A 14,504-nucleotide genomic window follows, 5' to 3' on the forward strand; every position below is an offset into this window, starting at 1 on the left:
TATTCCAGAGCACCAGATGATCAAAGTGAAGTTTCCCAACATGCAACAGCTTACAAAGGCAAAGAGACATGTTTACCTTACAGCCAAAAAGCATTATCCCAGTACTTCGCATCACAATCGTAAGACATTAAAACCAGAAACTCTTTATGTGAAAAATGGGGGCATTCACTTCCACAATGCTTTGAAGTCAGTGATATGTCACATATACACAGCTAAGTGATTAAAATACAGCTCCCAGAACAGGAATCATGAGAAAAAAAACCCAAACCAAAACAACCACAAAGCAGAAGGAATGAATGAATGAAAAAAGCAAGAAAAGCTGACAGCAAAGTTGGTAACAATTGTACTCTTTCCTTCAGCAGGGAAAGGATTCCTCATACGTGTGCAGGTACCACTCGTCTTAGTTACAGTCAGTGACTACAGCTTGGAAAGAGCCAAAAAATAAATCTATATCATGAAGTAAGCCCTCAACTAAATTTCCTTTCATTTTTCCTTGAGAAAATGTGTAGCTGTTCCTTGTGTACTGCAACAGAAGAGAACACACGGCTGTCAGCTGCTGTGTGTTAAAGCACACGGCCAGTCAACAGGCCAGGAGTTCTGAAACCAGAGAGGTTTGCTTGAGTTTTGAAGGGAGAATCCCACAGTCTAAGTGCCGTCCTTGGGCACATTCTCCTTCCCCTTTCTGTTGCAAGAGTATAAAATAGGCCAAGCTGATCTTAGTCAAGAATAGTGAACTTCCACTGTTTCTAGCTTGTACTTCTAAAAGAAAGTAATGAAATCAATGTTTCTAAATATTTTAAACTTTTATAATGTTATCAGGGGAGTTGGTATTGCCCAAGCTATATAAATTTGAGAGTAACAAGTAGTATGAATGCTACAAAAGTTAGAAAATTAATAGCAAATTGCAGGCTTAGTTTCCTGTATGAAAAACCGCAGGCCTAGAACCATGCTCAACTTGTGATGTGAGCGGCAGGGTTTGACCCAGCTGGGGCCAGGCCAGGGCGCGGGACGGGCTCTGGGGGGCGCGCTCTGTGTGCCCGGACATATCACTGACTCCAAACTGCTTTGCTCCCATTGCCACATAAACCTCATTCAAAGTAACCAAAAGGGCCAGTTAGAGGTATGCATTGTTAGTCTAGCATAAAAAAAAAAAAGCTGCCGGGCAGGGAGAAGCCAAGTTAAGAAAACCCTTCCATCAGAGCTCTCTGAGTTTATTTACAATCTTCATGAAAGTAGTGCTTTGCCAGCCTGATATCACTACGTTTCTTAGTCAAAAGCCTTGTGGTGAATTACCGTGTCCTCGCTTCCTTGCAATCTGCGTGCTAACGGCATCCGCTACACAAACCCCATTCTGCTTGTCCCAAGCAGCAGTGTTTTAGCCTGCAGGGGAGGTGTATATGCACATACTGTACTGGAGATTTCAGAGAGTTGAGAGCATTAAGGAGCTTTGTCCACAAGCCACTTACACTTGGGGACAAACATTTCAACGTTACTGTAACGCCATTTAGATAAATATTGGTCAGAGAGGCTGAAATAGGCCCTTCGGTAGTCTTTGAATGGAGCACAGATTGGCTGTAAATAGTAGGAAAACTACTTCAATTCAGTTTCAGTAGGAAAGGGAACAGGCAATTAGAACAAGCAGTCCTTCCACAGATCAGGCAAAGCATAGGCAAAAAAGCTACTCCAACCAAAAAAGAACCACAAGGTTATGGCATAGAAGTGTTGTTGTTGTCATGGTGTAAGAGCTTTAATCTCTGAATTTCTGCTTGGACTGCCACATTTCGACCGCCACAACAGTTTTGATATAATTTCTAATTTGTTAATTATTGGGCTATACATACCGTAAGCTGGTGCAGCTGTACTGTACCCATATGGTGCTCCATAGCCTGCAATATAAACAGATAAGGGATGGGTTTCATTTCCTACAGTATCTGCAGACGGTGTTTGCACAGTGGCACGCAGGGAGGGACCCTTTCTGGTACAGGAGGCAGGACCACAGAAAAAACCAGCTCGCACTCGTATGTATGAATTTTGCTGAAAACACTAAAATCCTTCTACGTGGTCACTTGAAGAACAAGCTGCCCAATGACTTTATTAAGCTTCAGGATCAGAGAGTTAAATTGCACATTTCATTTCAGTGGTGTTTTCTTTCAACTGAAACCCTTAAATCTGTATTGTCCGAGCATGGAGTGGGCATGATCCAGACATCCCATCTTTGCTTATGTTCTTCCTAAAATACAGATACAATCTAATGCAAAGAATGGTAATTTTCCTCAATTCTATTATAAGGTAGACAATGCTAGATTCCTATGGCAGACACCACATCATCATCAGTAAAGCTCCTGCGAATTCTGCTTTCTCTGCCATTTCTAACAGACAAAAGAAAGTTTCACGAAGAACATCTGAACACCTCAAGGCAAACAGGGAACAGTATACTTTTTTCCAAAGAACTAAGCGTAACTCTGGAGCGAGACAAAAAGCACCAGTGGTAACACCAGTCTTGGTTACTACATCTTACTGGTTCGTGAAGGCTTTACAGTTTGTTTTTCTGGTGGGATCATTTGTGTCCATCACAAAAAGCAAGAGATTTCTGAGAAGAATAGGGGATGAAGAGAAATAATCTGTGAAGGCCAAGGCAAATAAAAGCTTAACAATTACAGTGACTAGGAAATTAAACCTATTTCTGGAGTAATTCCATGCTGGCAAGAAGCATGCCCCTGGCAGGTTAAAGTGTCTTATAAATGACTCTGTGGGCAGCAAGACAGTTCCAAACACAATGTTAACAGCCATTAAAAATGAATTACTGGTTTTTAATATTTATAATTACATCAACATACAGGAAAAATGAAGACAACATGCTGTCGACTGTGCCAGGAAGCAACAAGAGGGCTCTGCTATTAGCATGTGTCAACTGCTGAGGGGCACGATCATAGCTCAGGCTGTCATCCAAACACTTGGGCATGAGGAATATAAGTTTTATTTTTGGAAGCTATTGGATTTGCTTTGACTAAGGAATCTCCAGCATCCCATTCTTACAGATCTGTGATTCTTATTCCCAAGTAAAAGCAATGCCTAGATTCCCTTCACTTCACCTGCAAGACTCAGACACGCTACAGAGTCACAAAGAACAACACGCTTTGAAAAGCAAAGGGAACACTTCAGGCTCTTGCAGAAGTGACTGACATACATGGAAAAGAACACCCCACCAGTCAAAAATTAAACTATTAGTGTCATGCCTTACCTGGTGTTATGTACCCAGTTGCAGCAGCTGCCCCAACAAACGCCCCTCGTGTTAAAGCACCTCGTCCTCTGCCTCGAACAGCCTGGACTGCTGCAGAAACAGCTGTATTGACAACCCCTTTAGTCTGCCCAGAGTAATAAAAAACAGCAATTCAGAAAGTGAGAGCAGAGCTGGAAATACAAGGCCATCTGCATTAAATCATCATCTTTTAAAATCTCTTCAAACATGCTTGATGTGCCAGTCTTGTTAAAGGCAGAACACAGAATGGAAAAGTACTGTCCTAGAGAACAGGATTATTAGTTACAGAAAAAAAAAAAAAATGACCATTTTCTTTTGCAAATGTATTTTACGATACACTCTGCTCCAGCGTGAAATGACAAGAAAATCTAATTCTAATGTATTTGCACAAGAGACACAAATTGTAATCCTCAGGGCTTAGTTCAGACTGTAATCCTCTGGAGGAAAACCACTGTTGATTAGTTTCTGATCTGTTCAAACTTAATAGATTTGAAAGATCATTGTGGCTGTTAAATCTAATGGACAAGACCAAGCTTTTGATTATACAGGTCTCCCTCGCCAAACAAAACAGCTCATCTGAAAAGGTGCAAAAAAGTGCAAAAATCTCAGCTTACTCCAGAATCTGGAGTGAAGGCCTTTGCCTGGCTATACATGACTTCCAGGAAGAAGGAGCACGGCTGCGGCGGAGCTGCGGCTCCAGGCTGAAACACGGGATCTCACATCCTCACTGCATCAACCACTGACTGCACTGCACCTCCTCAGCACCTCTCTTTGTGCTTCCTTTTCTACTATATTTCCCACAAAATGGTCCCAACTATCAGATTATATTGTTATACTACAGTTATTGTAGAAGAATAAAAATAGAAACCTTACATGTGTGCATAAAACTGGACTGAAATCAGTGGTTTCCTGCAGAAGTTCCTGTATCATAAACCAACCCAGAGCTGTGATAACAGAGCAGTCTAAAAAGCAAATAACAAGTCTTACCTGAGGAAGAATCTTCTTTTTCTTGTTGTTTGCTGCGTTAGGCCCAGAAAACAGTTTTTCAAGTGCTGCTAATGCAGCACTTGCTTTTGCTACTTTCTTATTTGGGCCTGCACCTCTGAACTTCTGCCCATCTACTTCTACCTGAAAATTGAGACATGAGTTTATGAGTATTTATCCTTAAGAACGCCGTGCTGCACCACTGCTCACTGACGTGCCATCCATAAAGAACTGATGTGTCAAAATATCCTCAGTGTTTTATGTGACAAATTGCTATTGCTTCTAGATGAAGAAGTTGATGAAGTATACTTAAGTGATCCTGTGAACCATTATATTGCAGATATCAGAAATCTGGAATGTACAGGTGCAATTCAACAAGGACCAGTATATCTATTTGATACTAAATTTAGCCAATATGCATGAGCTTCTCAACACATGAACGATATCACTACAGAACAGGGGTTTTAAGATCATTTGAGGCTCTCTTTATCAGGCCCATATACCAACATCACTGCCAACACTATATGTACACGACTTTAGAGCCCAGGGCTACTTGAGAGATTGCACAAGTATATGAAGGAGAGAAATCGAATGAGTTTACCCACAGCTACTGTTATTCTAAATATCCCTGGCAAGCTGGCAAAAGGAGATTTGAATCAGGTCACTAACATGAGGTTACCAAATATGTTTGCAAATCAGATATTTATGTCAAGCTGTGGATCTTCTACTTCCCTCCTCCTCCTCATGTCAGGACATGATGTAGTTTGGAGCTGTCAGAATCTAGTTCTAATTCTTACTGTATCTTCCTAAAGCATAAAAGACATTCCTTTCCCTGGTGTAATCACCACAACAGCGATGAGAGATACAAAAACCTGAAACCATTGCTACCAGATATGTGCATTGCAAAAAGCAAAACAAAAAATCTGGACCGTAGCAGCAAGCAACTCCAAAGACAGAAGCACTGTTAATAAAACCACCTACCAATGACTCCATAACCCTGTTGCACTCACCTCCATCACAAAGCGCTTGTCATGGCTTCCACCTGTCTCAGAGATGAGCTCATACTTCAGACCTCTTCGTTTTTCATTGAGCTCCATCACTGGGTTTTTGCCACTTGCTGTGAGTATAGGACCCTGAGTTCTTACCTGGAGAGACATTTACAGTGTTGCTTTAGAGCCGCCTTCTCTTCAAAATGCAGACAAACATCTACAGCATTGTGGCATATAGTGCCACATGGGCAGCCACTGAGAGACAGCAGCATGATCAGCGTGTCAAGCCTCTGCAATAGCTTGTTCCTCCCACAACGTGCAAGGCTTCCCAGAACAGACCTGCAGCAAAGGTAACGCTGCCTTGGCTTCAGTACAACATGCTGTGCTAGAACACCAGATGGGAAGTCGCTTCGCTAAAATACAGCAGCGGGACAAACAATACTGTAAAAGAAGTCTTTATTTCTATTGGTGAGAGCTGCTGTCCTGATGGCCTGGCACAGCATCTGCACAGCACTGAACACGACACCAACTGCACGTGGAATTTAAGCCCTGAGGGTATCCAAAACTGAAGCCATGGTGTCAAGTTCCTTGAAATCGAAGGCTTTATCGCTGAGAGATTAGCCTTCCCAACCTTGCACACATCTGCTCGATCTAATTATGTCCTGGCACTCCTGAGCTGACTGAAGGAGTCTCACATCCCAGGTCACATGTTTCAGCAGAAATATCTGTAACTGTTTGGGATGCGAGGAAGGTAAAGCTGAGATCTCAGCAGACCAGCAATCAGCCTGCATCAGAGTGCATTCAGCTACAGCTACAAATGACTTCTCACTAGTGAAGAAAAAGATCATGAAGGGATCAAACCAAAGTTTTCAAAAGCAACATCTTATTTTGGATAAAGATCTGGAGTCCTGGTACCAGGACCTGCCCTTGGAAAGTAAAGTGTGTCAAAAGTGCAAACATGGAAAACTGGAGTCATGCACCTTGGGAGTATCTTGGTGATTTTAAAAAGCTGTCCCAGTCATAATGACGTACATAAGCTGACTACAAGAGACAACACCCATCTCAAAGAGTTGACGGTCTTAAGAGGACGAGATGGCTGCTCCACCTGAAACCTCAGGAAAGGAGGCACCAGGATCAGTTATTTGTCCACAGGGACACAAAGTCTATGGCAGATCTGAAACTGGAAACTATCTCTTCATTCCTCATCCACCACCCTTGCTATAAACGCCATCCTCTTCTGGGAGAAAAAGCCAAAACCAACCAACCAAACAACCCCCCCAAACCTCAGCCCCCCTCGAGCCCCCACCAAATACAAACACAAACCCCACATCTCTCCATCACTTCTACTTTTTAATGCAATACTCACCTCTAGGGTAGCAGAGGTGTCAGCTGTGGAATTTCCAGTATTATTGCTTGAGATTGAAGACGTTGTTTCATTTTTACCTTCAGTATCTGATTTTTCATCAGAACTCACACACTCCACATCTGCATCAAAACCAGTTGGATACCCCATGGCCTGTAAAACCTACAACAAAACCACATGAAATGAACTGTAAGACAGGCAGCGGTACAGAAACAAATACAAAGCTGATCACAACACAGAACAACGCTATACACCTAATAAAGGCAGATTGCTTAGAAATATGTTTCTGCCTGTGTTAAAATGGAGAAAAACATAATAGCAATGGGGAAAATAGTTCCAGGCTTCCAAAACTGAAATTAACACAAACAGAAAATCTGGTCTCAAAGACAGCAATGACTCATGAGCACCATTCTTCACACAGAGCCAAAAGAGTCTGGAAAGAACCTGAAACTCCCCAAGAACAAAGTTTTCAAAAATCACTATGTTCCAACATCAAATTGAGAAGCTCGGAAGTAACCCTGAGCTCAGCTCCCACACAATCGTAGGACATGTGGCTGCATTTTCATTTTCTAAACTTTAAAAAGGTCAGATATAGAAACAGAAGTGGGCACATTATTCCATCTTGTAGGTCTGGGAAAGCAGGACCCAGACCTGCTAGGAAAAAGAACAGGGGCAGGCACGGGAAGGCAGTCTCTACCACACCATCTATTTCCTCTTGGCTTGAATCAGGGATGTTTTGAAGTGTAGCCCAAAATTTGTGTATGTGTAAAATTAGAGAAAACAGAGCTGGGTACACAGCAGCATGGATCTGGCTGATGCAGAGAAGTTCAAGGGCAGAGGAGTCACAGCTTTTCAGGACAAGTTTTCTATGACTTTTTTAAAAGACTGCAGGGAGGGAGGCAAAATAAAAGAATGAGGCAGAAGGTCTGGAAGGACACACATGCAGAGAGCTACTTTTCCTGGAGGAATAACACATTCCCTTAGATACTTCTGTACACTTTGAACTTGAAAGCACATGGGACAATGGGATTTTCAAAACTGAAATCAAAGGAAAGCAGAAAGTTGCCAGATGAAGCTTCTAAAAAGGAAATTCTTGTTCAAAACAAAATGAAGCACAGAATGACAGATGGGCTTGTTTCTATCAGAAGTGCAGTTCTATTAAAAGAGGTTCTCTTCCATATAAATCTTCTGCAGGAAACTTCCATTTCTTCCGAGAAACCCAGCAGGCTTGTTCTGCTTTAGCAGTCTGAACTGGCCTCATGCAATACAACACGGATGCTCATGTTGGGCATTGCAGTCTATCACTGTGTTACAGACCTGAGCTCGGTCATGTAGAGCACCTACAAGAAGCAGGCGCAGGTTAACTAGTACCGGAATGATGCCAGTCCCTACTGCAACACCGACTGGAGACCAATCAGTTCCATGCACTGTTTCCCCCGGTGCGCAAAGGTGCTCTTCAGACACTGAAGACAGGAAACAATTCCATGTTTCCAGGAGCTCACAACCCAGAGATGGACACAGCGAATGAAAAGGAGAACAGGGGAGCCACCAATATGCCGTTTTTAAACCAAAAGGAGGAAGGAGTAGAACAGAACAAAACTGAACCCCTGAGCCCAGAACATAAGCACCACATTCAATCCATTGTCACAGGAGCTGACCTGCAGAGCCCTGGGACATTGTTCCTCCACATTTGCACATTGTCTCTCTCCTCTGCTGGTATACAACCAGGGATGCTCTTTGAGCCGTGCCCAGCTGTGTTCAGAGTACACGTTTTTTAAATTCTGAGGTTGTGTATCACTAGTTGCAACCATAATTCACACACTGTTCCAAGATCTGGGGTTAACAGGTCACTTCAGGCCATCTTACCTTCACTGCTACATGGAGCTTGGCTGTTTTCTTAGAAGGTCCTGATGCTTCATACGTCGTACCATCAACATCTACAGACATTGTGAAGACTGGGGCGTGGACCGGACCAGACTGCGACAGCAGCTTATACTGAAGCCCTGGCCTGATTTGGTTGAGCCTCATCAGAGCATTCATGAGATCTATTGCTTTACTATCTAGTACTAGTATTAGACAGTAGAAAAGAGGGGTGGGGGAAGGAGAGAGGGAAAAAAAGAGAAAAAAAAAGGAAAATTAAGAAAACAAGATGAACAGAAAAACAAACAATTTGCATTTCAGTGCCTTCTGTCTGTATAAAGGAGCAAAACAACGCCTCCGCCTCTCGGAGGTTGAGTATAGCCCTAACACTGGTACGTCTTTAATAAGCCATTTCATTCTACTTTGGGTAACAACTATAATTACCCATTTTTTCATATTGTTAACACGATTCTTTTGCAGCTAGCTATATTCTTCCTGGCTGCTATAAAAGGAGTAACAAATTTTATAGGTAGAGAGGAACCAGATCCAGAACTGGCAGCGAAGTAGCACAATGCAAATAGCCCCAGAACCGCCCGGCTGCCAGCAGTGCTGGGAGACTTGCAGGCTGTGCACATACGCAGTGTTGACGTTTTGTAGATTAAGCATTTTCTTTTTCTTGTGAGAGGTCTTGAGAGACCAACAACCAGCTCAAGAGGGGGAAGAATGCAAGAATGCAAATCTTCATGCAGCAAAGTCACTGCAGTGAAAAAACCCAACCTACAGGGACATTATCAATACAATACCTCAGCTGCTTGGGCAACTAAATTTTGCTGTAGCTTGATGGGGAGTCCCATTTAAAAATGAAATCATTCAGTTAGTACAACACATCAGGGAAAATTCACAATAAGAAAGGTGTTGGACATTCTGAATGTGGGGTAATAGAGATGACAGTTTTCGTGCCAAAGACTTTTTCACATGCTATTCCACAGCAACACGGAGAAGCTTTTAAACCAGCTCCCGCTGCACAACAGATCTTTGAGAACAGAGGGGAGAGGTGTCACACTTACTTTTCCTCAGATTACGCTTCATCTTTTTATTTGGATCTTTATCGTCCCCAACACTATCTTCAAATGGTCTCTTAAGAGCAGATGAACCTGTACCTAGGGTATAAATTTCCTTGTAATATGGATATGCTATTAGAAAAACAAAATTCCATAGCAGGAGTCTGTTCCTTCCCATACTGTTCCTTGCACGTTTATAATGAGAAGAACTCGACCATCAGTCAAAGCTTTCTTATCGTTACCCATAAGCCAATATTGGTTTATTACTCACTGTACCATGCCATGCCTGATACCTGTTTCCAACATAATGTGTGATATAAGCAGTGTAATTCTGCAGTGTTGTTTTTTACATTTAGTCCAAGTAAAGGACTGTAATAGTATTGTTTTTACAGAAAAACCTATGGAAGTTTATTTTCATTATATATTGTTTTCTAGGAAGAACTCTTGAGTAATTCTTATCATGGACACTTATCATTTGCTTTTTGACCAGTTTAAAGTCTCTCCTTCCCCAGCATAAGAATTATAAACACTACTTTTACTCTTCAGACCCCACTGCCTTGTGCCTAAAGAAATCACCGGCTGTCCTCTCCCTGGCTGCTGCCCCTCTGCTGCTGCTTCTAAGAGAACAGAACTGCCAGATTCTCTGCTAACAATGAAATATTTTTACAAAACCCCACATTTAACACAAAGAAAAGCCTTTACCTTGCAGTCACAGCGTATAGCTTAGGAATTTCACCCATTCTAAACTAGCCCCTAATTTATTGCCCAATTAGTGATTTTTGGAGCAAAAACCACCTACCTTCTTTGTCAGTTACTGACCAGGAATATTTCTGAAATGATTTATTTGATGGGAGGGGATCCATTTCCAAGATCTTATAGATCTGGCCAAAGGCTGATAATCTGAGGGCGTGCTAGAAGGTGACAGTAGAAACCTAAGTTACACCAGAGCACTCGTTGCTGGTAGAGCCCCCGGCTGCTCGGCAGGACACGTTTTCTACCTGTGCACTGTGCGTAATGGCTTCTTTTTGCTGAACTGTCATATAGGACAAAGCATCTGTTGGCTCCCGCTCACAGGGGTCGTGCAGACCAGGGCCTCCTAGGAGGGAAAAAGGCAAAGCAGATTGTTCAGAGTAAACAAGAAGCAATGTGAAAATGGGGACTGACGGATACTGCAACAGCCCGTCTCGCTCTTCGGCGGTACAGGATTCGAACACCGGACAAGGCAAGCTAACCCCAAGGCCACAGAACTTACCAGGGTTAGCACTGCACGTGTACAAGAGTGTCAACTAAAAGCAGTAGCTTTAATAAAACAAAAATTTCAGATAGAAAAGTAGATTTCGGTAAATCTGTAGAAAGCAGATCATTGTTAGGTTTATTCGTTTGCAACCACTTAATGAGATGGGGTTAATTTATACACAAACCTAGCATTCCCCATTAACTTCTACTGCATTGGAAGTACTCATTCAAACAGTTACAACTCTGCAACTTCCTTTTTTAAAAATTCTAAACAAGAAACCATTCATTTTGCTCCAGTGCAGGTTAGGAGTTCAAGGCAGGCATTTTTTCATCTCATCATTCAGCAGCAGCAAAACGTTAAGGCTGCCTGATCAATCTTTTGTGTCCCTGAGGTTAATTTGGCCCCTTACCAGGAAGGAGAATTCCAGATGCCAAACACTCCATCACTCGTCGCAATGCTTCCCCAGCGCCCAAAGGTCTGTTACAAGTACCTATAGATTTTTCACATAGAAGCTCGAGTGGCTAGAAGACATTAAATTGCAATTAGTATGGACACAAGGGTAACTGTAACTGCAGTTAAATACAGAGGGGTAGAGGGGAAGAACACTCCCGTCAGCTTGCTTCAGTTGGAATCCACTACGGCTCTGACAGAGACATCCATCCCAGGGCAATTCATGGCACATGGATTTGTTCCCTTTTGAGGAAACCAACTGCTCTCCATTAACTGCCCAGGAGATCTAAAAGGAGAAGCCTTCTAAAGCCAACTCAGGCAAATGTTCTCCTCCTCTCCCAGGGTGCTCAGCTCCACATGAGAGCAAACACTGCCTCCCGTGAGCTCCGGGCTGTTCCTCTCGGGTTCTGCGGTGTCTGGCCCTCTCCAAAGCCGCTAGGGTGAAATGGCACCTCTGGCAGGAGCAGCACTGCCATGGCAGCAGGATGGTTTGGAAAAGCTACACTTGGAAACAACGTGTGGGATTCTATGCAAATCCACAAGGATGTCCAAGGCCCCACAACATTGTGCCTCCTTCCATGGTATCTGTACCTCCTACAGAGTGAACGAGTACTCGCATTCTCTTTCCTCCCTGTACGCACTTTCTGCTCAGGTAACAGAGGTGAGCAAAAGGCAGTGGGGTTAAAGAGGAGTTCCACACAACGCGCTGTGTGCTCCAATCCAGACACCACTACAGTTCGCAGGAGATCCCAGACCTGACCTTGTGGCTTTCAACTCTTGCCGTACTTACCCAGCCTTTCAGGGGCGCCCATGTGGGGACTCTGTTGCACAAATCCCGCAGAATACGAAGGACAATTACACATGATTTTAGTCCATTTGCCCTGGCCTAAAACAAACAAAATGATTCCAATACACCTGCAAAAACCTGGCTTTCAATTTTGCTTTTCTTTTTAAATGCACAGAGTTCTGGGATAGATTTTTTTAAAAAAATTATTACTTAATACTTCATCAGCTTCATGCAAAATAAATGCAGTTACATTAAATACTTCAATTCAGAGAGACATAAGAAAAAGGAAGCAAAATGTCAAGTTTGCTTTTGTAGCCTCATGACAACTCTAGACCAGTTGGCTGTCTCCCTGTCACGTCTGCCCTGGTACAGTACAGCACTGCATTCCGAGTTCTAGACCTTCGCTCTACTAGGGACTAGTCAGAAATTAAAGAGGCATTAAAATTAAAACTGTCTCAAATTAAACCTCGTAAGGCTACAATAACAACAAGGTAAGAACAAAGAGCCAACCTGAAACCATTTGGCGTGCCGCAGAGACGCCAAGGCCTCCAGGCATTTCTGCCTGTCCAATAAGTCCGGAGGATCTTTCATCGCAACATTATCTACTGGTAAAAATGGGATAAAAAGAGACAGATACAATTTGACCAAGGGGTTTCTGTCACAATACAAAAAGAGCGGCAGCATCTCAATGAGATAATAAGACTCCCAGAATTTAAGTGCACTGTGTTATTTAATTTAAACAAGCCATTAAAAGTAGTAAATGTGCACATGTGCAACAGAAGCAAAGGCATTCACTCCTTGTAAAATAATAGTAACAATAAAGATGGCCACTGCTACAGACAATCTGGGATCTTATTAAAAATGCAGAACACATTTCAGGGCAGAAAATAGCTATATAGCACTTAGTTTTGTTGGGCTGTATTGGGCTTCTTTTTTCCTCTTCTTTCCCTTCTTTGTGAATTTTATTCCACAAAAGTGGCAGGGAATTTCAGAGACAAGCTGCTCTTCATGACACTGACATATTTTGGGTGGTATAAAGAAAAGAATCTGTAATAGGTAGAAAGTGAAGTTATGCCCATGCAATTGCTGAGAATTCCAAAGAACACTGAATATATTTGAAGCATTAGTGCATGAACAGTACTAGCCAATATAATTCAATGAAATAAATATACAATTAAATTCTAGTACGAAAATTTACAGTTTGATTAATCTTTCATCTAAAGAAGTTTGGTAGCGTCCGGATTATTAATGCATTAGAGAGTTGCCCCCTCCTGTAAAAATCTCTTCCCAACAGCAACCGAAATCAGAGGAAATTCAAAGGATTTGAGAGACAAGACACCGATATCTTCTGAGGAGGTTTACAATGGTTTATTTCTCCCTTTCTCTTTTTTTATCCAGCGTGCAACAAACTGCTTTTAGCAGTCACATCCGGGTCTGCATTGAGGGACATTATGCATCACTCCTTTCTTTCCTGATTTTATTTCTGTCATAAGGAGTGATTAGCACCCAGATTCTCTGGAAACTCTGCACAAGTGACAGATTTTGCATATCCGTGAAATCAGGTTAAAAATATTTTAGTTTTTGGCTGACATGCAAAGAACAAATTGGCTCAACTAAAACCCTGAATACACTCTCCTTTCCATGCACAATTACCCTTTATTTCAAAATAAATAACTGGGAAGTACAGTCTTTTCATTATTCATAGCAATCAGTTCTCCAGGTCTTGAGATGCCTATGCAGGTCTGGATGAAATATCCATTCCAAATTTAAGACTATGCTAGATAAGCAAAATCCAGCAAGACATTTAAAATATGAGGACAAGTTAGGAGAAAAAAGTACCATCGGTTTGTAGTACAGTTTATTAGTAACACCTCAAAGTACTTTTCATAGGTTTCTTTGGATTGCATTGGTTGCAGGTGCAATTGCATCTTTAAACTCACTTCACCTCCTGTGCCATTCAGCGGGAAGGTCACTCTGGCAAAAGCACATTACGTTATGATGGATAAAAGAGCCCAAAGCCAAAGCCCCAATCCAAGCTACAGTGTAAACCTGCAGAAAAGCAGGTAACTTGTCTGACAGCCCCCAGTTGCGTTGGCCCCTGCTGGCAGCGGGTGACTTCAGTGCTATAAGCTTATTTTCTAACCCCAGTGAACTTCACAGCAGATATTTGCATTGTTTCTTATTGCCCTCATCGACAATATTACAATATTGGGATTAATCACTCCTCTTGCCTGTTTTCCAAATACAAGCTGCAATGTTGGATTTCTATGAGCAGAAAAGGTCACTCTGGAACACAAAACTTGCTTCTAAATTTCCTTTGCAGTTTCATTATTTTCAGGAGTAATGTTTTGCAGCACACAGTTACTAAATGAACATCTGTATAGTTCTGTAAGAAAACTTTAATGTGGACAATATAAACATCTGCTTAAAGCTCGTGTATTGTATAAAACAACTAGTCAATGAATGATCAGAATCTTATTTTAAAACATTAGAAATGGCAAAGGTGACTGATTG

General features: G+C 42.1%; 1 protein-coding gene across 6 annotated transcripts in view; it reads right to left on the bottom strand.

Moving 5' to 3' along the window:
* STRBP (spermatid perinuclear RNA binding protein) overlaps window positions 1-14,504 on the bottom strand; it is a 59,322-nt gene that overhangs the window by 14,736 nt on the left and 30,082 nt on the right. For 4 of the 6 annotated variants that reach the window (XR_014185592.1, XM_082067817.1, XM_082067818.1 and 1 more), the window contains exons 6-17: window positions 12,501-12,595; window positions 11,994-12,089; window positions 11,163-11,274; window positions 10,515-10,612; window positions 10,316-10,427; window positions 9,523-9,615; window positions 8,462-8,661; window positions 6,599-6,757; window positions 5,254-5,388; window positions 4,247-4,387; window positions 3,242-3,365; window positions 1,842-1,886 (exon numbers count right to left, since the gene is read on the bottom strand). Coding sequence is in view for 5 of the 6 variants with exons in the window: in XM_082067817.1 (XP_081923943.1) it covers window positions 1,842-1,886; window positions 3,242-3,365; window positions 4,247-4,387; window positions 5,254-5,388; window positions 6,599-6,757; window positions 8,462-8,661; window positions 9,523-9,615; window positions 10,316-10,427; window positions 10,515-10,612; window positions 11,163-11,274; window positions 11,994-12,089; window positions 12,501-12,595 (1,410 nt within the window). In the remaining variant the exon portion in view is untranslated. Of the gene's footprint in view, window positions 1-1,526; window positions 1,887-3,241; window positions 3,366-4,246; window positions 4,388-5,253; window positions 5,389-6,598; window positions 6,758-8,461; window positions 8,662-9,522; window positions 9,616-10,315; window positions 10,428-10,514; window positions 10,613-11,162; window positions 11,275-11,993; window positions 12,090-12,500; window positions 12,596-14,504 lie in introns of those variants that run through there. The other 2 variants (XM_082067816.1, XM_082067814.1) reach the window with 2 other exon arrangements.

This window comes from Streptopelia decaocto (genome assembly GCF_964273445.1).
Source record: "Streptopelia decaocto genome assembly, chromosome: 17".
Taxonomy (NCBI): Eukaryota; Metazoa; Chordata; class Aves; order Columbiformes; family Columbidae; genus Streptopelia; species Streptopelia decaocto.